Source organism: Microtus ochrogaster, unplaced genomic scaffold, assembly GCF_000317375.1.
Source record: "Microtus ochrogaster isolate Prairie Vole_2 unplaced genomic scaffold, MicOch1.0 UNK21, whole genome shotgun sequence".
Classification (NCBI taxonomy): domain Eukaryota; kingdom Metazoa; phylum Chordata; class Mammalia; order Rodentia; family Cricetidae; genus Microtus; species Microtus ochrogaster.
Genome location: NW_004949119.1, coordinates 3,879,554 through 3,903,075, shown reverse-complemented (window position 1 = coordinate 3,903,075; position 23,522 = coordinate 3,879,554). Strand labels below are relative to the sequence as shown.

Genomic DNA, 23,522 nt, shown 5'->3' with positions numbered 1-23,522 from the left:
ATATAGATAAAGATATATGTATGTAAATATACATATTTAGTCTGTTACAAACTGTATTGTATTTTCTAGTATATAGAATATATATTTGTGTTTTCTAATATATATACATATATTAGAAATATATTCCTATATGTATACATATATATTACAGTTTATAACAGACTAAGTCAAGAGAATTAAAGAAGCTCCAACTTTGGGAAGAGGGTCCTAGAAAACAAAATCTGACTAGGAGTTTGAAGGATTGATGATGGCGAAGGATTGATGATGGCAAAGGATACTGAGTGTATTTCTGAGAAAAGGAAAGAACAGGTGAAGACACTGGGTAGCTACTCCCAGCCTTGACATAGATATTTTGTTATCAGGATTCCCTTTTTCTTCTCATGCATCAGCTTTGATAATGGCTGTGTTCAAATACCTGAGATAAAGCAGATGGAAGAAGACAAGCTTTAGTTTGACTCAAGGTTTTAGAGGCTCCAGCCCATAGTTGTTTGCCTTCATCCCTGTGGGTCTGTGGTTGTACAGTGCATCATGGGAAAGAAGGATAGCAGAGCAGAATATCTCTTGTCATGGTGACTGGAAAGCAGAGGAACCAGACAAAGGAAGGACCTAGAAGAAGGAACCCCACCCCATGATCCACTTTATCCAATCAGGCCAGACCTTCCACAGTCTCCACCAACTTTTAATAGTCTATTAATTACGAATCTATAAGTGGTTTAATCCATTGATTAAGGCCAAAGTCTTCATGATCCAATCACTGAGAAGTTTAGTACCAAACCTTCAACACATGGGTCTTTTGGAGAACACTCCTATTGAAATCACAAGAGATACTGACAAGCACAAAACTTCCATCTATTAGGGATAGTTCATTATTATAAGCCATGTATTATTCAGGGCCTCTAGAGGAACAGAACTTATAGAACTTAGATATATAATGAGATTTGCTAGAATGTGGCCCAGCTAGTTCAACAATGACTATCTACCAATGGAAGGTCTAACAATCCAGCAGTTGTACAGTCCATAAGGGTGGATATCTCAACTAGTCTTCAGTATAGACTTGCTGTGGGATATTAGTTTAAGATGTGTTATATTCATTATGTTGTGGAATGCTTGTTTAATGATGCAAAAATGTGTTGAATTCTTTTACGTTGCATTTGTTTAACTCTGTGAAGCTATGTTACTTTACCTGCCTAAAAAAACCTGATTGGTCTAATAAAGAGTTGAAAAGCCAATGGCAGGGTTGATGGGCAGAGAGAGAAATCTAGGGAAGAGGGCAAGGAGTGAGGAAAGGAAAAGAGGGGGACAACAGAGGCCAGCCACACAGTCACATGGCTAGTCACGGAGTAAGAAGGAAAAAAAGATATATAGAATAAAAACGGTAAAAACCTACAGGCAAAATGTAGTTAAAGAGAAATGGGATAGTTTGAATTAGAAAAACTGGCTAGGAACAAGTCAAGCTAAGGTTGGGCATTCATAAATAAGAGTGGATGGATGGATGGATGGATGGATGGATGGATGGATGGATGGATAGGTGGAAAGGTGGATGGATGAGTGGATGGATGAGTGGATGGATGGATGGATGGATGGATGGATGGATGGATGGATGGATATGGACTGGATTGACAGAAAAAGTTGGATAGGAGGGTAGATGAATGATGGATGGATGGGTTTGTCGATAGATGGGTGGATGAATAAGAAGGCCCGAAACACTGATGTCAATGATTGGAGAAATGGGAAAATTAGTGAAAATCAAGACCTCCCAAAACAAGGAGGCACTCACTTAAACTCCTGTAAACATTGTGGGAGAGTGAGAAACAGAAGACACTGTGTCAATGCTATCACGTTCTAGACAGATACATTGAATCATCTAACGCCGCCTTCAGTTACAGTTTCTATGGGTTTCATGAGCTGACATCCTCTGGTCAGCCATTCCATTATGTGTGTTTCTGTCTAAACAGACACTGAAGAGCTGGGAACGGGATGGGTAACAGGGTAAGAAGAGAGGACAAGTTCTAATTATTTGAACCAAGATTCCAAATTGAGAAAAATCCTACTTCTTTATCTTTAAAAGATTGATACACAGATCCTGGGTTTGGAATATTTCACTTTGAGACCTGGCTTTAAAATGCTCTCAATCTTGAAGCTACACTCATATTTCTTTCTGCTTTGCTCTCTGGGAGACAGTGTTATTGAAGCTTGACAAGCTAAGAATTGTCCCCTTCCTAAAAACAGGAAGATCTTAAGAAACTCCTTATCCTCAAAACCCAAAGTCTCTTTCTTTTTAAAGACACCAGAAGAATGTCTCCTAAGTTTGAAATCTAAATGATAAGATCATCAATAAATGACAACCTCCCTGTAAAGGCTGGGAAACCATGACCTTGAATATTCTGCTTCCCTCTGCACGGCATGAGCTCGTGGCAAATCCAGAAGGAATCTGTCTCAGTTCATTTTTTAAATATGAATTTTTCCTTCCAGTGGTCATGGATAGCATAAATTGCTATTAGCCATGACAAAGACAGATAACCTGCCCTGCAGGAGAGGGAGAGTAGAAAATCTGAACTCCCTGTCATTTTCTTATAGCTTGAAGACCTTCTCCTGTCTGTGGTGCACCTCAAAAGTTCACCCTGCTACAAAACTTGTTTTGAATAAAGGTGACATAAAATATCATTTCTCCCCTCTCTTGGAGAAGCTTCTGGTTGCCATGGACTCCTGGAAGAAGGATGGAGCCAGGCTCAGAAATTCAAAAACGGTCAATAGAGCCAGTATGTGAGAATGCTTGCTTCTACTCCTTCCTCCCCTCAAACTATGTTCCTGGGTCATTGGGGTACATGAGATACCTTTCTGAAGTATTTAAAGCCTAACTCTAGTGGCTTGAAAATGGGAACTGAAGTGAGCCATACACATAAGGGTATACATTGTTTCAAGGGCATGTCAGTGCCTCCCATGAGTACAAAAGAATTCTGGGTGACATGGATCATAAAGAAGAATAAGCTGGGTCCAAGGCTAGGGAAAGTCAACACAATCTCCATCAGGCAGATTCGGGAATATTCGGAGGCAGTGCATCCAATCCTGAAGCAGACGCATCAGTTTGTTTGTAAGACATCACCAGCTCTAAAGTAAGGCACTACCTCTGAGTCCTCAGTTCTCTTCACAGGATGCTAAGGATCTGATGCAGTAGTGTGCCTGAAAATGGTTCCCAGAGTTAGCATTCTTTCATCTCCACAGGCAGGACTCATGGAATGACGATTTTAAAAAGTAAACTCCTTAGTGATAAAGAAACACTTTAGTTTTATGAGGTCACAATTGTTGATTGTTGGCCTTAATTCCTTAGCAAATGAAGCCATGTTTGGATAGTCCCTTCCCACATCTGTATGTTGTAGGGAACTGCCTGTGTCTTCTGCTAGCAGTTTTAGTGGTGCAGAATTCATCCACTTGGTTTTGAGGTACTGATCCACTTGGATCTAACTTTTGGACAGAGTGACAGATATGGGTCTAATTTCTTACTTCTACATGTGGACACCCTGTTTTCCCAGGACATTTGCTGGAGATGCTATCTTTTCTCCTGCATGTGTATTTGTCCTCCTTGTTAAATATCATATTTGGTCTTCTATTTTTATTTCATTATAACTGTTCTTGTGCCAACACCATATTGTTCTTTTTTTTTTTTTAATAATTTTTCTTCACCGCCCTGCGGCATGTGCGACCACCGCCTGGCTAGACTCAGAAACTTTTTTATTTATTTATTAAAGATTTTTTTCTCTTCCCCGCCACCGCCTCCCTTTTCCCTCCCCCTCCCCCAATCAAGTCCCCCTCCCTCCTCAGCCCAAAGAGCACTTAGGGTTCCCTGACCTGTGGGAAGTCCAAGGAACAAATCAGGAGCAGAAGGAGAGAGAGCACGAGCAAGGAACTAAGGACCACAAGGGGTGCACCCACACACTGAGACAATGGGGATGTTCTATTGGGAACTCACCAAGGCCAGCTGGCCTGGGTCTGAAAAAGCCTGGGATAAAACCGGTCTTTCTGAACATAGCGGACAATGAGGACTACTGAGAACTCAAGAACAATGGCAATGGGTTTCTGATCCTACTGCACATACTGGCTTTGTAGGAGCCTAGGCAGTTTGGATGATCAACTTACTACACCATATTGTTCTTTTTACTATAGCTCCATAATGTATCTTGAAGTCTGGATTTATAATTTTTCCAGTATTATTCTTTTTGCTCAAGATTGCTTTAGCTATCCAGGATCTTTTCTGGTTCCATATGAATCTTAGTATTTTTTCTGTTTCTGTGGAGAACGTTGTGGGTATTCTAATTGGGTTTTCAATAAGTCTGTAAAGTGCTTTTGGTACCCTGGTCACTTTCACAATAGTGATTCTACCAATCCATGAACACAGAATAATGTTTTTCAATTTTCTAGCGCCTTTCTCGGACTTTAGAAATTTGAAGCTATCATTGTAGAAGACTTTCACCCCCTTGGTTAGGGTTATTCCAAGAAATTGTATTGTTTTTCATGCTACTGTAAATTAAAGTGTGAACAGGATCTCTTTCTGCATGCTTTATGTCCTGCCATTTTGGTGAAGTTGTCAATTATTTCTAGAAGCTTTCCAATGAGAATTCTGGGATCTTTTCTATATAATATCATACCATCTGCAGATCGGAATAATTTCACTCCTCTGTTTCCTATTTGTATCTCTTTAAGGTCTATGCAGAGGCCAGACTGCAAAGCCACGGATGGATTCTCAGAACTCATTAAGCCCAGAGCTTCTGATCATGTAACATGTGGGTAAGTTGGGGACTGAAGGAGGCATGCAGCTCACCCATGGTTCCCAGTAAGGCAGCTAGTGGAGTGCAGCATCGCCTGAGTGTTCAGTGGGCAGAGCTCACCAAGCACATTCGCATTTGCTCTGAGGGACTCGGTGCAGCTACCACATTCATTTGCTAGGGCTAACACAGCGAATCATCACAGATTAGGTGATTAACTAACACAAGCTTATTTCTCATATCTCCAGAGATACTCATTCAAGATCAAGGTGTTGCTTTCCTTACGTTTCTCCCAATGGTTGTCCCACTGTGCCTGGGAAGATCCTGGTGTCACTTAATCTCCCTTCATAGCAGGACACAAAGTAGACTGGATTAATGTCACCCTTGAAACTTCATTTGAACTCCATTCTTTATTTAAAGGTCCCATAGCTAAACACAGGTCCAACCTGAGGTCCCTATAGTACAAGCTTCAGCACTGAGGTTTGGGAGAGATATGGGTTAAAACCCCGATTAGTCACATTTTCCAGTCTCATTTCCTTCTTCAGTTAAGGATGCTTCTATCCCTAAGTTCTGGACCACAGGAGACAGGCCGAAGCAAAATATGTCATTTTAAGACAAGGCCAGTGAGTCAATCTCACACAGGCCTCCGTGTTCTCAATCTAACTCCACCAACAAACTGAGTTTCAGTAAAGGACTCCATGAAACAAGAAAAATTCACGGTCACTGATGGAAAGAACCTGGAGCCCTGATTGATCAGATGCACCCCTCATTCTCCACCTAGGAATTTTCAGTGGGCTGAAGCTATGCATGCTGCCAAGATCTGGGGAACATTTCTTTCAGTAGACAGACTTTCCTGATAAACATACTCAGCTTACCACCTCATAATCTTTCTACCACATATCAATGGCCATCAAATTTTAGACTGATATCAGTTTCCCAGTGAGTGATCCAGGTGGGCTGTGGCAAAAAGAAAAAAATGCATTTTCCCTTCTGGGGTAGCAGGCATCTTGGCATGTATAGATAGACGCCTGGAACCTTCGCTGACTTACAGACTCCTAAGGGATCCTCCAGCCCCTTCCCTACAAAGGCGAGGAACTGGGAGGAGAAGGGAAGGCGTAGATAATAACGATCCCTTTCTTATTTAAACAGGCCACTTTTCTTCCAAATAATGCATTTTTTGTCAGCTCAAATATCCCCCTTTGATAGAAACTTGAAAATAATTAGCCCTAATAGGGCTGCTATGAATAACGCTGCGCAAGGAGGAGGTAGCTCTTAATAGGAGCTTTCTCCTCCCAGCCAAGCCACCTTCGTGGCCCCCTCCCTGCCAAAAGAAATGTAACAAGGAAAAGATTATAGGTTCAGAACCACTCAGGGAGAAATATATATTTGGAATAAATGCACAAAATCCTTTAAAAACAGCACACGATGAAGACTTTGTGTTTAGTTTGATTTGCTTTCCAAATCACACAGGTTGCACAGTTGCAAACAATGTTTAAACAAGTACAACCCCTGAGAAGTGTGGAGAGATTTAAGGGAAATAAAAGCAAGATCAGCCAGCCTGTAATCTTCTTTTCTTTTTTTTTCCTCCCCAAAGCTGCATTAAATTGCCTATTGAGAACAATAACATATTTGTGCTTTTATAGGTAGAATGATTGGTATTATGCAAAGATTTGGCTAACAGTCTGAAGGCACATTCACACTGATCAAGACTTCATGCTGTTAATAATTTTCAGGATGCTCAGGGAACCCATAATTCCCTTGGACTGCAACTTAGGAGGTCAATGTGAGCTTTGCAGGAGCACCTAGAGAGTCTAAGTCATTGTTGCAGAGCCAAAGCGACCAATAAGACTTGAGGAACCCCATTCCAAAGAGGGTCTTGAAGTACTAAGTGTAACTCAAGACCCACTTCTAGGCATGATTAGGTGCAATGGCTCATCTGGAACAGACCGTCAACTTGAAAAGAGTCACCTTGGAATTTAATCCTGCACCTCAGGTTCATGTGGTCACACCTGCCTTCCAATAAACATGGAGAGGTTATGTTATCCTAGATGAGAAACTTAAAGGGAACATGCATGCACATACACAGAGATACAGACACACAACTACCCTTGTTGTGCATAACACATCCAGAGATAGGAGAAACACAGTGTGGTTCCTAATGGTACTCAGAATAAATTTGGCAGAGAACTACACAGTTTGTGATAGGAATAATTTGAAGAATACAGAGAAAACAAGAAAAATATTAGTTGGAAAGTAATGTTTAATATACAGAAGCCATGGAGAGGGAAGGGGAGGAAAATGGGAGGTTGTAAAGTTGGCATATGGGAGTACACAGGAATGATTTTCTTGGTTAATATCTGTCTTAGTTAGGCCTTGTTGTTGTGAACAGACACCATGACCATGGTAACTTTTATAGAGGAAAGCATTTAATTGGGGCTGGGTTACAGTTTCAGAGGGTCTGTCCATTATTGTCATGGTGAGGAGCATGGTGACATTCAGGAAGACATGGTGCTGGACAAGAAGCTGGCGTTTACATCCAAATCAGCAGACAGCAGGAAGAGAGAGACACTGGGCCTTGCTTGAACTTCTGAAACCTCAAAGTACACTCCCAATGACACAATTCCTCCAACAAGACTATACCTACTCTAACAGGTCACATGTCCTAATTCTTTCAAATATCCAAACCACCACAATGTACTTTAATAGAATCATTCCACTATTTTTTAAATGTACCAAAATAAAATCAAATGAAATAGTTCCTTGGCCTTTAATCTCTGAATAACACAGAGATTCCTATGCTCCAAGGTTCAAAGGCAAGCTGGGATATAGCTCCAAGGCCCCATTTTAGAAAATTTAGGAATCTATTCCCCAAAACTAGTTTTGGATTGCATTAATTGGCTGTGTGGACAAACCCTGCCAGAACGACCCCAGGCCACCCATTCCAGGGGAGACAGGGAAAGTCTGTTGTACGCAAGTGTGCAAGGGCACAGAGTCGGGGATCTCCACCCCAGAGATGCGCTTTGAGACCCTGCTGACAAGGAGCAGCAGGGACAGCACTGGACGTCTTTGAGGACACACGGAAGCTTCTAAATACAAAGGCATGACGAGGCAGCGTGGAGCAGTTCACACCCTTCTCTAGGAAGAAGGAGGGACAGAGTAAACCAAGCATTTGGAACACCGCTGCCTTTGAGATGTAAGTGAGACACTCATCCTCTGGTACATCCCACAAAGATGACGACGGGCCCAGGAGGGGCTAAAATGTCCCAAATCGCTCCTGGAGCTCAGGGTAGATTATCAGTGTAGATTTGCCTTAATGAACTCATCAACAACAAAAAGAATTTTTAAAGAACTGATTTCCGTAAGCATATTAAGGATTTAATATTTTAGTTTATCTGTTTACTGTGTATGTGTGCATGGGTATATGTGCCTATGTGTGTACGGGTCCCACCAAGCTGAAGCTGGAGGCCTTTGTCGAGCACCTGGCTCCATATATGGCTGCTGGGATTTAAACCCCAGTCTTTACTAGTGCCCAGCTTGTGTTCTTAACTGCTGCGTCACCGCTCCAGACCCCAGTTGATTGGTTTTTAACTGAACCACTACTATGGGCTGTTTGTCACTATTAACATACATCCATTTGGCAGGTGGTACTGTCTCCACCATAACACAGCTTCAAAGTCAGAGAAATGGGGGGGGGGAGGTTTGTCCAAGGTCACCTTTAACTGCTGGCCAGGGATCCAAATACCCAGTCTTTGGATGGAGGCTCTCAGCACTGCACTGTAACTCTTCCCTCTGATACACTTTGGGGACTGATCACGGGGTACTTTTGCACAGGGTCTATAATTAGTTGTCTGGTCCCAGTTGCTAGCAGGGTAAACAAGGTCTGATAAACCCACAGCACTGTAAGTATTTATTACACTGCAACCCAGCTGCCAACTGCCTAACCATTTTAATAAAAAGCTATTTTCTAAGGTTTATGTTTTATTGCGTGTATGACTCCCTTATTGGTTAGCATTTTGGAGTTGTGGAAAAGGTTATGAATTTAGAAACTGGCTGCATTCATATCATATTTAAAACTTAATGCTATTTTATTAAAGACATATGGGCCTCTAAAGTACACATATTAAATGTCATGTAAGAAAAGTAGCAGTTTAAATCATGGTCAAGTTCATTTTTGACGTGACTCCTGAGGCTTCCCAAGATCTGAACTATTTCTTTGTAAATCTGGCAGTTTAACCACACTCATAAATCACTTTCAAAGTGTATTATTTCTTAATTTCACTGCATTAGAGCGTGTTTGGCCTACATGCTGAACTGTTTGTAGCAGGTACATGAACAAAGTCGCACATTAATCCCACAGTGCTTGGGAGAAGAAGAAGGAGGAGAGGGGAAGGGAGAGAGACGGAAAATCCTTGCCTCCCGGCTTTGTTTTCTTCCCACTGAACGTATTTTTTTCAACAAACACAATTCCTGATCTTTCTGCTCAGCCTCTCTCATCTGAGTACAAGCTGCACGCTGGCCATGGAATTTTTCTTAATACAAGGAAGGAACGAATCCTTCGTAACTTAATCTTTTCCCAAACAGCCCATGACTAAAAATTAGAATGCATGTAGAAATCAGGCACACTTTTACACATTATACTTAGCAGATACATTTTTTTTAAATGTGGCTTTTTGTAATTCAGCACTTGGCTGCTTTGTAATTATCCCAAGATCTGCTATCTCCACCTTGGGGTTCAAAGCCCGTCTAAAGATGAGATGATATTCTTTGGACATGGGTAATAAGTCCCCTACCTCACCGCTCCCCCCAGCCTTTTCTACTCTGCTTTGTGGCTGAAGGGAGCCTGATCCCAATGACAGATTCCAGGATCTAAACCTCAACCTTGACGTCCAGATTTGCCAAGGGAGTTGGGGGGGATTAGGAGAGTTGAGTCTGAGGTCATCCAAATGAAAGGGCTTAAGGGCTTATTTCAGCATCAGGCATCCTTCTGCTGAGCTGGGGCTACGAGGAAACCTCCCTGCAGCTGTCCTGTCTACCAGGACTGTGTCCATTGTCCTCTCAAGGACATCAGTGACCTGCAGCCTCTTCTGCAGTCCACACTCCTGAACCTTGAAGGCTTCCTTGGACCTGCATACCTCCCGCCACCTTTCCTAGGGAACAAATGATTTCCTCTGTGGTAGAGACTCACCAATTCAGCAGCCTAGTCCTCCCCAGGAAGAATGTAATGTCTACTTTCTCCCTTCCTATTCAGAAAATAGATGCTCAGTGAAAGTCTTCCAAATTATTCCCTAAAATATAAATCTTAGAAAACTCAGTGAAGACATGTTGGGTAGGGACAGGGCTCTCCATTAGGGGCTGAAACGTGTCCTACACAAATTATGCAAATTCACTTGTTAAACATTAAAATCTAATGTGACTATATCTAGAGACACAGCTCCAAGGAAATCATTATGGTTAAAAGAAGTCTTGATCCAATAGGGCTGTAGTTTATAACAACTAGAAAAGATACTATTTTTTGTTTTCTCCATATGTAGACATGATATGAACATAAGGAACGATAGGGTAGTTATTTATAATGCCAGGAAGAGGGCCAATACCTGAACCATGCTAGCATCCTAATATTAGAATTTGAGCGCTGTAAGAAAATGAAGTCATGTTTGTTTGGCCTCTTGAGTTTGAGACATTTTCTTATGCATCTGAGATGACTGGTGCACATCGACATATCCCAACAACTATTGTAAACCAAAAGTATGCTCTCAATGTCATGTCACAGACTGGTTTGAAATGGCACAACTAGGAACATTAGCTGTCAATCTCATGCACAAAAGAGAGTGCCAGCCCTGCCCACAGATTATATCGCTTTATCCTCACAATAGACTCTGAAGGACACACCGTAGCATCTGCCTTCACAATAGAAAGCCAGGTAGCATGAGGTATCGGTCATCCTGTGTTCTAACATTGAGTACAACCCTGAAATGTGGAGAATACCCACCTTCTCCAGGGAGCAGCAAGTCCACCAGAGCCCACAGACACGGAAGGATGTGTAGGTATTTTGTGGAGTACAGCAGCAACTATCTATTCAGAACATAAACCTTCCCCAAAGACTAGCTGAAGGCAACTTCTTGAAACATGTCAAGAACAAAAACCATAGCTGAGTATGTGGGAGGAATGGACAGGTCACTCAGCCAGAGAGCCTCTGTGACACCCCGGAGCGCCTAACAACAACAAAAAAGCAAGAGGAGACACATGTACATTTCAGTCGTGAGTTAAAAGATTCATTAAGTACAAGCCCCACCTCAAATTCCACACATCAAGAAAGAAATTGTGTGTGTATGTGTGTGTGTGTGTGTGAGAGAGAGAGAGAGACAGACAGACAGACACACACACACACACACACACACACACACACACACACAGAGCCTAGTCAGAGAGCATTAGTTTGCTGTTGAAAAGAAATAATGAGCTTTAATTCAGGTAATGTAGCTCAAAATTTACTGTCATATTTTAAGAAGCTCATGAAAAATAAAATTATCCTAAAGCTTCTTGGTGAAATGGCTGCGTAAACCTGCTCTCGCTGACAACGGCACTGGGTGTGGCTCAATTTACACCAGAGGCAGACAAGTACCAGGCCTTACTGATGGCACCTGTCTGCTCCTTTCAAATGCTCTGTGGGGGAACAGAGGAGCAAATGGAAGGCCAAACTGTTCCACCAGCCTTTGGGGACCCCAAGTTTACCTGCTAGACAATATCCTATTTTCACACACAGGCATGCGCACACACACACACACACACACACACACACAAAACCAGTACCCTGAAAACTGCCTTTTAAACACATCCAGGAAGATAGGGTAGCTTTTCTTATTATGAACTGAGTTTCTGGAATTGTTGGGGATTGAACCCAGGGATTCACACATGCTACGTGAGAACTCTAAGTAAGCTCCTACCCAAAGCTGCTTCTCTCTCTCTTTTTGCTACCCCATTACATGTTGGGGGGGGGGAATGTCAGGGGTCTGGAAATGGAGCTCACAGCCTTACACACACCAGACAATCCCTCTATTGCTGACCCACCCTCAACGTCTTGTCTTCAACTTTGTGAAGATGTTTATTTTGTCTGGGTTGGATTGCCCAAGATCATCTGCTGCTTTATCCTACTCACCAACTTGTTCAGGGTTAATAACAGAGTAGCACAACCCTCTTCCAACCCTCACTTTTTGTGAGTGTTTTTCCCTACCTTCTTCTTAAACTTTTCTCATCTGCTGCTAATAAAAGGTGATTTGGAAGTGAAAGTGAACAGGACGCCCAGATGGGCTTGTGCCACCTTCATATTGCCATTCATCTGCCATGCCAACATGTTATGTTAATGTGCAAGTGCCAGTGTCCAGCTACGAGCTTCAGAATGATGTGATGACTTGCCCTTGGGGCCTGGCATCTCTGTGGCTGAGCGTTAGCCTACCCATTCTATAGGTCACAGAAGAAGCTTGATTATCTATCCTATAGTATGCTGTGTCCATGGACCCAGGGAGACTTTCCAAGCACAGCAGAGCTCCATGAAGACATGAAGTCCAGAAGGATCTCCAGTACGTACAGCCCTGGCAGGGGGCACCAGTGCCATCATGATATCCTTAATATGATCTTGCTTACAGCACTCACTGACTCTTTCTCTGTTAAAGATAAGCTGCCCCCACATTCCCAACCCTCTTCCTCACCATGGTCTGCAATCATGAGGATGACGTCGGTCAGGGTGGAAAGAAACACATTAAACATAATGTTTCACTCAAGCTCATTAGACAACTGGGCTTGGAGAGAAGACCCTTATACTACAGCCCAAAGCTGCGCATGCAACATGGGGTATGGTTAGTGTTGTTTGATGAGGGTGGTGTAAGCTTCAGTGCAGCCACGTGGCTTGATTAACTAAGCATTTGGGAGGAAAGCATTTTTATTTGTTTTCCCGTCCCTTCTCTTCTCTTAAGTTTAATTTTTAAAAATAGTCAGAACCCTAACCTGTAAGAACAAGGCTTCAAAAACCCTTTCTTCTAATGGATCAGGGACTAGAGAGATGATTCTGGTTAAGCGTACTGGCTGCGCTGATGAAGGACCTGGGCTGGATTCCTAGCACTTACAGGATGGCTTGAAACCATCTATAACTCCAGGTCAAGGGGATCAGATGCCATCTCCTGTCCTACACCAGCTGCAGGCCCACGCATGTCATACATACATTCAGGCAAACATGCATGCACATAATTTAAAAACAAATAGATCTCAGTGGTCTGAAGAGCCATCAAGCTGGAACTGTGCAGATTATTGACAGAGGTGATACTAGAGATCCATCCTCAGTAGCAGCAATTGCACCAATGGGAACCTTTCTGAGCCCAGTTAAGATCATAAGCTTAAAGTCACCTTAGATACTAAAGTCACAGATCCCACAGGGGAAAGAATCTTTGGAGTAAGAACATGCCAAAGGACATTTGAGAATGTCAGGACTCATATCCAGGACAGTCACTATGAGATCTCTGATACCTTTGGCCTTTTCCTCACTTTGGCGTCTGAGTACCTTATCACCCCTTCCCTACCAACACACACACACCACCACTACCACCACTGCCACCACAGATATTTCCCACAATCCTTGGGACAAAAAGGCTCTCAGTTCCACCTCTTTGACCCCAGTGGCTACCTAAGCACCAACACCAGGCTGGGTGTTTTCGGTGCCAGGTGATGTCAGACCAGATTACACTCCTTGGTCCACACAAAGCTCAACTGACTCCTCTCTCCAATACCCAAGAACCCAAAGAGCACACGGTTTAACCATTCCTGCTTCTCCAACCCTAGCTAAGGTGGGTCATCCTTACCCTCAGAGGGAATCACAAAGTAGCCTAACACCTGGAGCCTTCCGTTGCCTGCTTCCTCAAGTCTCTGTATAATCCACGCATGTCACTAAAGGGCTCAGGGAATGGAGTCATAGTATCAGCATGGGAGTCACGCAGAAACCCTTGCAGCCTTCTTCCTATTGCTTTCCCTGATCTTTTGGTCCAGCCTCCATACTTCCCCAAACCTGATCTATAAAATTTATGATATGTAATGGGAAGATCCCAAGGTTTGAAGTTGACTTCCTAAAATAAGGAATAAAAGAATAGAATCATGAGCCGTGGGGCACGCACAGATCCAAGGGACACCCTCGTCATCTCCCTGCTCCATGAATCGAGATGGGCATCGTTTCCAATTGTCAGTTTTCTCAGTCACAGAATTGAGACAAGGGGGGAAATGAGACACGTACTAAGTAAGTAGTTAATAAAACCAGGAGGCAGTGAACACTGGGTGCATGCTAGGTGCTGTTTGAACTAACACCAGCAAACTTTCTAGTGCTTAGTAAAGTACTACTATGTGGTCAGGCAGCTCTTAGACAGGCCTTGCTATCCTCAGGAGCACCAGGAAGTCTGTTGGAATTAGTGGTACACACTGTACTCTCCAAAGCTTTTTCAGAATCAGAGGGAAGCTTCAGAGGGAGAAACATATGGATGGGAAGGTATCCATGTATCGGACAGGTTTTTTAGCCCTTCTTGGCTCTGTCTTGGTGGCTTGCAATAATCATTCCTTCCTTATGCATAGGTCTATGATAGACTGCACAGGTTTCGGTTTCAGGCTCTGGGTCCAGGTTTGCTCAGTGTGCCTCTCACGTTATTCTCCTAGTTGATGGCAAACTTACAAAGGCAGTGAGTAGAAACACAGGGCGTTTCAGGTCTTGACCAAGAATTGACAGGTTGTCACTTTCACTCACATATCATTGGCCACACTATTAAATGACCAAGACCAAGGTCAGTAGATAAGAGAAAGGTATTTCCCCATTACAGTAGCTTCCATAGCAAGAACAGAGAGAAGGACACCATTGATTTTAGACTAAATACACTCTGGCACACTTCTCCCAAATACTGGATTCCAGACTGAGTGCAGTTCCTAACAGTCTTTAGCTCATCAGTCATGTGATTCTCTTGTCTTATGTCTATTCAAACACCTTTGAAGAAAATGGTCACTTCAGAAAACAGACAACAGGCCAAGTGAATCAGGCTACAAGAATATTGGGAAACTATTGTCTCTGTTGGAAACATGATACCTTTTCTCAAACCTTGGTGTCCATGAAAAGCAGTTTCTATAGTATGCTCAGAGGATTCTAGAAGAACCTATAGTTTGTATCCTTGATGGCTAACGCTGATTGTCAACTTCTTCATGAGGGTTCTAGAACCTCCAAAGAAGCAAGAATCTCAGCATGACTGTGGGGGACTTTGGAGATTATGTGAACTGGGGTGGAAGGAGCCACCATAAATATGAGCAGGAACATTACATCCAGTTCTGGTGTTCAAAAAAAGAAAGATGCAGCTAAGTACCAATATTCATCTCTCTCTTCTTCCTCGTGTGATGCCTCAAGCCCCGAGCCTCATGCCTTCCCTGGCATGATAGACTAGACCCCGAAACTGTGAGCCACCACAAACACTTGTTTTCTTACTTTGCCTTTGTCACAGATGCATGTAACCTCTGACATCCCCACTGTGCGGTTCAGATCTCTCTCTGAAGGAGCTGTTCCTGCTCCTGCCTGTCTGTGCTTTCAGTGCCTTGCTGCCCCCCATGCAAGGCTATGAAGACTGCCCCCAAAGAACAGTGTTCTGAAGGCATTTCCTCAAGACAGGAGGTGCTACAATGTGAAGAAACAGAGATCTGTGGATCCATCAGTGATTTCCCCTTCAAATGAATGTGACCATCAGTAGAATCAGGGACAATAAATGAAAAATAAACAAACCGCAAATGTTTGGCTTCCAACACTGTTTCTAAACATATTGCCTAAGCATTTTCAAAAAAGAAATTAATTAAAAAATTTTCCTTCTCTTTAAAAGTAACTAAAAATAGAATTTGAGTGTGTTTCAAGACAAGAAACATCTGTGCAGAAACAAAACACAGAACACAAACGCAGTTAGGTACTTAGAAACATCCAGAAAATCAAATGACATTTATAGCTTTTTTCTGGATATTTGGGACTGAAGAGAACTTTGAACATGTATTGACTAAATATCTAATTAACTACATGAATTGTATATGTGGCTTACAAAATTTGTTCATGGGAAGATCTAGGTTTATATAAAATATAGTTTAGATGTTAACGTTTTTATAAATCTCGAGGTGGCCTCTGATTGACTTTTTATTTTAAGTTTTACTAATCAATTTATTTTATGTGTATGGATGTTTTGCCCAAGTGTATGTGTTTGTGCTATAAGTGTATCTGGTGCCAATACAGGCCAGTGCAGGCATCCGATAACCTGGAACTAGAGTTACAGACCATTGTAAGCCAGCACTTGGGTGTTGAGGATCAAACATCCCTTACCTGCAGAGCCATCTCACAGCCCTTTGATAACCTTTTTATATACTTGTATTTGGGTTAAAAGAGGGTAACTGAAGAGATCAAAGACATATGTACATTATTTTAGAGTAACATAGAATATATGAAAACACTAGGTTAGGCATCAAAATAACCATATTTTATGACCAAAGCAAGCCACTCAGCAGGGTTCCATTAAAGCGCAGCTAGCCACCATGGCAGCAGTCACAGCAAGGAGAGATCTCTGTTCAGTTTCCTGTAGATTTGTGTGGCCTGCACATACTTCTGAGAAAAGCTACTGCTTAGTTTCCAAAGCCCTGCTACAAGGAGGTGTGCTCTGACAGGAGGGAGAGTTGGGGAACACAATCAAGAATGGGCTATAGAGTTACAGACCACACCCGTGCTTCTCCTAGAAGTGCTGCTCGATTGGACAGCGGGGGTGGGGGGGACAGACAGCATGACAGCCACAGGTCTTCACATCAGCTCTGGGTAGATCTGGAAACTCACCACCAAAGGCAAGAGTCTTTTCTGCATCTCTAGATGGTCACACTTGGGCTGCAGAATGACTCTCTTGAAAGGCTTTGCTGCCTGTGGTTCCTGACTTTGTAAAGGCCGACTGAGTCCCTGCTATAGGCCAAGCCTCTGTGCTGCAAGATGGAAAGATGGAAGAACACGGGCCCAGTTCACAGCTTCAGGGAGCTAGTAACCTGGAAAGGGGTGGCTTCCTCACCAACAAAAACTGTATTCTCTTAATTCCACTTCCTGTCTTTACCGTACATTGTCTTTCCCATAGAAACGCCTAAAGACAAGAAGAAAAACAAACTGACTTTACATAGGAGAATTTTTACCTGACCAGAAATGTCGAGATTGGGACTGTACAAAGTGGTCATAGGACCAGGGAATTCTTGGTCACAAGGAACAGTCAATGTGTAGTTTAGGATAAGAATTGAACATATTTCAGTAGGTGCATTGACATTTATTCCTTTGCGAATTTCTTGTCTCGCCCTCTCTTTCTCCCCCTTTCTCTTTCCTCTCCTCTCCTCCCATCTCCTCTCTGAATATCTGAAGACACAATAGTCACAAAGTAGGCAAAAGTTTACTCATATACCAGATACACATCACACACACTGGGAACCAGCCATGCTACAAAAGGAATGTAGAATACCGGTTCACATCAAGATCAAACATTATGTTAACCACACTTTCACTGTAAGGAAATGACCAGAGAAACAAGTAAAATCATATGGACCTAAATGCTTTCCATGATGCTCAGTCCAGTGTGCCCTGTGTCTAAGCCCCCCGTGGTTCCTCTACGGTTCTAAAGATTAAACAGGCGGCAGCCAACTTGGTGTAGATGCATGTAAACAAGAGGGCTCGGCTTTAAATAATTATGTCAAAGAAATGACAACTGTGCTCTTTGCCAGAACAGGGATGAATAATTACAAAGCCAGGACATAATTAAGCAATTGTGACTGTCGGGATGTTGAGCTGCTTCTCTGATGTGCAGGGCTGGTGTGTCGCCATTCGCGCCCTCCTGGACAGGCTTCTGTGTTCCTTTGATCTTCATTTCCCAGAGCAGCCATGGGGGTCACGGTCTGGTCATTCCAGATGCTTCTCACTGGGGGCCCTGAGCTTCTCAGTGTCTACTCCAGTGCTCGCTCTATTGACAATGGTGCAATTCGAAGGCCAACATTTGACAAAGATAGATATTTTCTTTAAAATTCGAGAAATGAGCAAATCCTAGCTGTCACAGGTCCATTAATGTTCACAAACACACACACACACACACACACACACACACACAGAGTGTGCCTGTGTGTCTGAAAAAGCCCACTGTAACTATTATTATTTCTCACAAATGGCAGCATCTTTCTTTCCATAGAGCAATGCAAACACAGAGGAAAGACAGATTTGAATCAACAAAGGCAAAGTGCAGTCGCAGAGACACTGTGGCATCAGGAGCAAGAGCTAGGAAGAACTTGGCTTCAAGTTCAGGCCTGCCAGGTACCAAGTCAGACCCAGGTGACACAGGCGGCAGGCTAGTTCCTGGCTGGCTTTGTGTTTGTGTCAGCCAAGAACACCCAGTCTGCCTGTGCCCTACCTCGAAGGTAAGGGCTGTGATTGGAGAGGTGTTTTCCATTCTCCCAAATACTTCATGTCAGGAATAAAATGAAAACAGCTCCCCAAATCAAGACCTCCTTGGTCATCCATCAGAACTTTGTGCTGAATAAGCACAACAGGCCCCTGCTGCCCCTGAAAGGACAGAAGTCAACTTGAGATTCTGATTCTGTTATGAAAAATAGGGTCTTCAGCAAGTGTGCACGGCACAGCCCCAGCAGTCTGAGGGAAGGCAACTGCTTTCCACTGAGGAGCCAACTGCAGGGGTACACATGCCTCCCAGAACATACATATGTATACATACAGATATTGGACGGACATATATACCTGCATAGGAACAAGCATGTGTCTGTACACAAGGCAAGCAGACAAGAAGCAGTCTTCTGAATGCCAGTTTATTAATTCAGCAAAGAACTCATTTGGCTTTCTTCTATCTGCAGGAAAAACACCACTGTGTGTCTCAGAAAATAACAGACAAAAGCGAATTGCCTGCCATTCATCAGACATGTGCAATATGAAAACCAGTAATAGCATGCGATTGTCTTTGAATCTTGAAAGATCATCACACAGCGCACTTCACCAGAATCCCCACAACCGCAGGCCTCTTCAGGACCTTAAGCTTCTGCCACTCTCCCAGAGGGGTTTCTGAGGTCCTCTCTAGCTGGGAAAGAGAAGGCAAGATCCCCATGTTGCTTTGCCAAGGGTATTTTTGTGTCTCCCCTGAAATAATTAATGGGCATTTTTAAGTGTAATACAGTTAGTCAGGGCATTAGAGTCAATCACACAAACATGTGTTGATTCTATAATTGATTGGAAGCCAATTGAGAACTCTGAAGAGCACCAACGCTGTTGTCGCTAATGACTCAGACAGCTGCTGGCCAGTTTTAAAGAACCCTTCCCCATCATGCTCAAAGAAGAGGGATTCCAGCACTCCCTTATCTCCACACAGCAAAACAGTCCATCCCTACTTGTCTTCCTTCTTCAGGCTCTCCTGGGAACTTTCCTGTTTGCCAAAACAATCCCAGGGGAAAATACTGATATCTCTCTCTCTCTCTCTCTCTCTCTCTCTCTCTCTCTCTCTCTCTCTCTCTCTCTCCAAGGCTGAAACAGCAGAGTAAGAAGAGGCCAGGCCCCACAAGGGTAAAATTCCAGCTCAGGAATTCATGATGGTGCCCTTGGGCCAACCCCATGAACTGCTCTGAGTCAGTGGTCCTTTCTTCTATGTGTCAGGGTTCTGAGACATGGAACCTTGGGAGAGAGTCAAGCACATGCAGAATACAACGTCCCAGTACGAGGCCAGCTAGTTAGGACTTTATCGGATTTCCGTGGGCAGTGTTACAGCTTCCAGTCCCAAAGCAAATGAGGAAAAAAAGAATAAGAGATCTGCTCAGTGCAGTGTAGGTGTGGGGGTGCGAAAGACAGGAGGGCCAGGATCTGAGCCCAGGGATCACAAAGACTTTCTCTGCTGCATTGGTGGAGGTTGGTGATGCTGCTGACTCTGACATCCTAAGGAAAGAGGAGAAAAAGGGAGAAAGGATAGAAGGGAGAAAGAAAAGAAGCCAAGAGATAAATTCTTTCATTTGGACAAAATGGCAAAAGCAGGAATAACTAAAGGCAGTCATGTGCACTATGTCAGGCCGATGCTCCAATAAGGAGAACTGTTAACACTTTAATAGCTATGAAATGAATCACTCAATTAATTCTCCACATGCTGAAACAGGTAACAATACATTTATCTGCCAGAATTATACCCTCCATATCATATATTTCCACAACTGTTAGCAATTTCATTCAGCATAACAGGAAATCAGTCGCACTTCATGGATTCAGGGAAAGAAGTGGCCCGAGCTCTGCTGCCAACAGCATAGCTTGATGGACGAGCTCTCATTGTTCTGCTCTGTTTTGGCGCGGTTTGGCTTTGCTTCCCAGCTTAATCACTTCCAATGCATGTACAGAGGGCTATAAGTCACCAGCTGAGGACAAACTAGGCCTTCAGGATTCCTGTGCCAGCATTTTTAACACAGAGCTACAATTTCATGTGTGGTAACTAAGGAGCTGCATGGTGCTCCAGGGCAGTGAAGTTTCTAGAAAGGTGTTGTCATCAGGGTCATGGAATCTACTTGCCAGGCACAGACTTCTCAGAAGGGTCCAGATGTCTCTCAGAAAGACTACTGTGAATACCCTTCGAACTTCCTTGTGTCTGAATCCAGGACTCCAAATGAACTCTCTCAATAAACCCTGTATGTAGAGAGCATGCAGCATCCCAACACACACACACACACAGAGCCAGAAAACACTACGTACTGTGATAAGGGTTCCTCAGGGGAGTGGAACACCCTTCATCTCTGATAGAAGAAAATTACCCCATTTTAGTAGCAAGAAATAAGAGCTCCCTCCAAAGGACAAAAAGGATTGTAACCACCCCATAAACACAAAATTCCCAGAGTATTCTTTGTCAGCCATAGAATTGCTGAGAAGAAAGCACTGAGGAGGCCTAAAAACCACTAGACCTTGACAGAGCTTTTTTCACATTTCCGTGCATCTCCATTACCATCCCATTGCTCTGCTAAGATGCCACAGCCAAGGGAACTTACAGAAGAAACTGATTTTTGCAGGCTTAGAGTTTCAGAAGGTGAGTCCATGACAACCATGCCAGGGAGCATGGCTGCAATCAGGTAGGCATGGCAGTGGGGCAACAGCTGAGTGCTTACTTCCTGATCCACATAACTGGAAATGGTGAAAAGCCCACAGTCCCAGTCACATATTCTGTCACTAAGGCCACACTTCCTAATCCTTCCCAAACAGTTCTACCACTTGGAGACCAGTATTCAAAGACATGAGTCTATGGGAGCCATTCTTATTTAAATAACCACAGTGTCTAACAAATAATGTCTCTTCAGATAAAGTGACAGGAAGACCCAAATTACATCCAGCCAACTGCATGACTGGTCAGCTCGGCATCTGTGAGTGACCCCTGGTGTGTAGTCACAACTGCATGCGAAATGCACAGGAAGACATTACCCATGCTCCTCAGAGCAACCAATAGAGGAAGAAGAGTGGACAAGAGCAGCTCACCTTGGGCTTCACCACCTTCATGAAGGCCCCTCTCACCAATGCCTCCTCCCGTTCTTGTCTGGTGACTTTCTGGGCATCCAGAAACTTCAAATTGGGCAGCTTGTGCAGAACAAAACACCTGGGAGAACAAGGCAGAAACAATTCAAGAAGGTTAGAGTGACAGCCTCAGGGGTGTGGGTAATGTGACTGAACCTTGCGAGTCTATGCAAGGCTCTAAGGATTTAGATCTTAGCCACTATCTTCCTACCTCTCCCCCACAGATTTTCCTCTTTAGGGGAAATTTGAAGGGTTCTGTACTTTATACTGACATACAACCAAACTTGAGTAAAAATTGTGCTTGGCCCAAGCATGGATGCACAACTCATTAGAACTAGCCTTAGCAGGAACATGACAATGTACTCCTTTCTTCAATCCTGAGAAATGAGCCCCGCTTCAACAGGGAAAGTTCCCAGTAAGAGTAACATAAACCTTGATAGGTTGTACCATATATGCATCTGCCATTAATAGGAAACATGTGTATCACTCTCATTATTGATACAATAGATCTGCAAATTGGAGCTGAGGCTGGAGGCCAGAATTTCCCAAATAGGACCTTAAATGAGACCTAATAAGCTGGATGGCTTTAGGGTAGAAGTAGGGCATGCCCGTAGCTGAAAACTGCTTCACTGATGTCTCAAGACCGTCTTCAGTACTTTCTGTCATCATTTCTGGGTGATTTCCACTATGCAGTACAGAGATGATCTTTATCAAGGACAAACAGGAAGCGGAGAAAATTTCTAGGGTATCTTAATATCCAGAAAATACAGGGTGGCCTCTGTTCCCTTATAAAGAATCATTAGTACCCCTGATAGACCACCAAGGATAAGCCAATGGCTATATGTGTGATGAATTGCTCTCAAGTGGATGTGTGTAAAGGGGATTGACAAGAAGATGCCCTTGGCCAGGGTATATGTTTATAAGTGTATAAACATATAGACACTTGTCTCTACTTTCTTGCTTCCCATCAAGACCACACTCTATCTCTATCACATGAGCACTGTTCAGGTTCTCTTCTGTTTTAGAAGGAAAAGTGAACACCCAATGTCAAGAACAATGGACAATCTCTAAAGAAACCTATCACTTCCTGCAGCCACCTCTTCAGAATCCTCTCATCTTCCAAATCCCAAATCCCAACACTTCTCACCTCTAAGCCTCAGTACTGTCTTCATCCGAACTCTCCTAGAATGCACTATTAGCATCCACTCCAACATGCTAGCAATTTCTAGATATTTCCTTGTTATTCAAGTAATGAATATCCTTACCTAAACATCAACCTTCTCAAAGGTTTACTTTCATTATATCTTGGAAACTAAGTGAAGAATGAATTCAATAGCCTATCCATTCATTTCAGCTGCACAAACATTTCTTGAGTACCTATTATCTGCTAGGCCCTAGGGACATAGGAATGATTATGATACCTCACCGCTCTTAAAGGAGTTCTTACTATAGTTCTTACCAACTAGAACCCCATAAGGCTAAGTTATGGATGGGGTCATTATTGGAAAACAGAAAATACTCAAAAACTAAATGAAAAAGGAAGAATATGCTATCTCAAACAGGCTTCATAGAACCACGTTCAAAAGCAATCCAATTAAGATTTTATTAGTGTAGATATTACTTGGGCATGCACTGCGCCTCCCTTTCCACTAGAACCTTGGATTCCTAGAGCCTCCTTCCACATCCATAAGGTAATTTCAAGTCACCAAGTGACCTTTATAAGTTTATTCAGGTAAAAGACCTGGCTATCACTCAAGAGACAGCAGTTTAAAGACATACCCCACCCCCGGACTCTTAAAATCAAAACATATTAAAATTATTTTGCCATTAACTTGAATTAATTCACTTATGAATTAATTATTATTTCATGTGAGTGAGCAAGCATTTGGGTACTGGGCATAGGTCAAAAGCCAATATTCCAGAACCAGTTCTCTCCTTTGATTTTATGGATGTAGGGGCTCACTTCTGATTTTGTAGAGCTTTTGGGCTCATGTCTTTGCCTTGCATCCCCCTATGGGAGTGCTTGTGGTTAGAGACGTACACCATCACAGTCCCAGGGATGAAACTCAGGTCATTAGGTCATCAGAAATTCCTTTACAGTCCATTCCAAGACCAAAGGTCCTTCTCTCTCTCTCTCTCTCTCTCTCTCTCTCTCTCTCTCTCTCTCTCTC

At 43.0% G+C, this 23,522-nt stretch overlaps 1 protein-coding gene across 1 annotated transcript in view; it reads right to left on the bottom strand.

The window, feature by feature from the left end:
* The window catches only part of Lrmda (leucine rich melanocyte differentiation associated), a 1,015,195-nt gene that overhangs the window by 395,681 nt on the left and 595,992 nt on the right, over positions 1 to 23,522 (bottom strand). Inside the window, exon 5 of the mRNA XM_026789555.1 lies at positions 21,316 to 21,433. Coding sequence (XP_026645356.1) covers positions 21,316 to 21,433 — 118 coding nt within the window. The remainder of the gene's footprint in view (positions 1 to 21,315; positions 21,434 to 23,522) is intronic.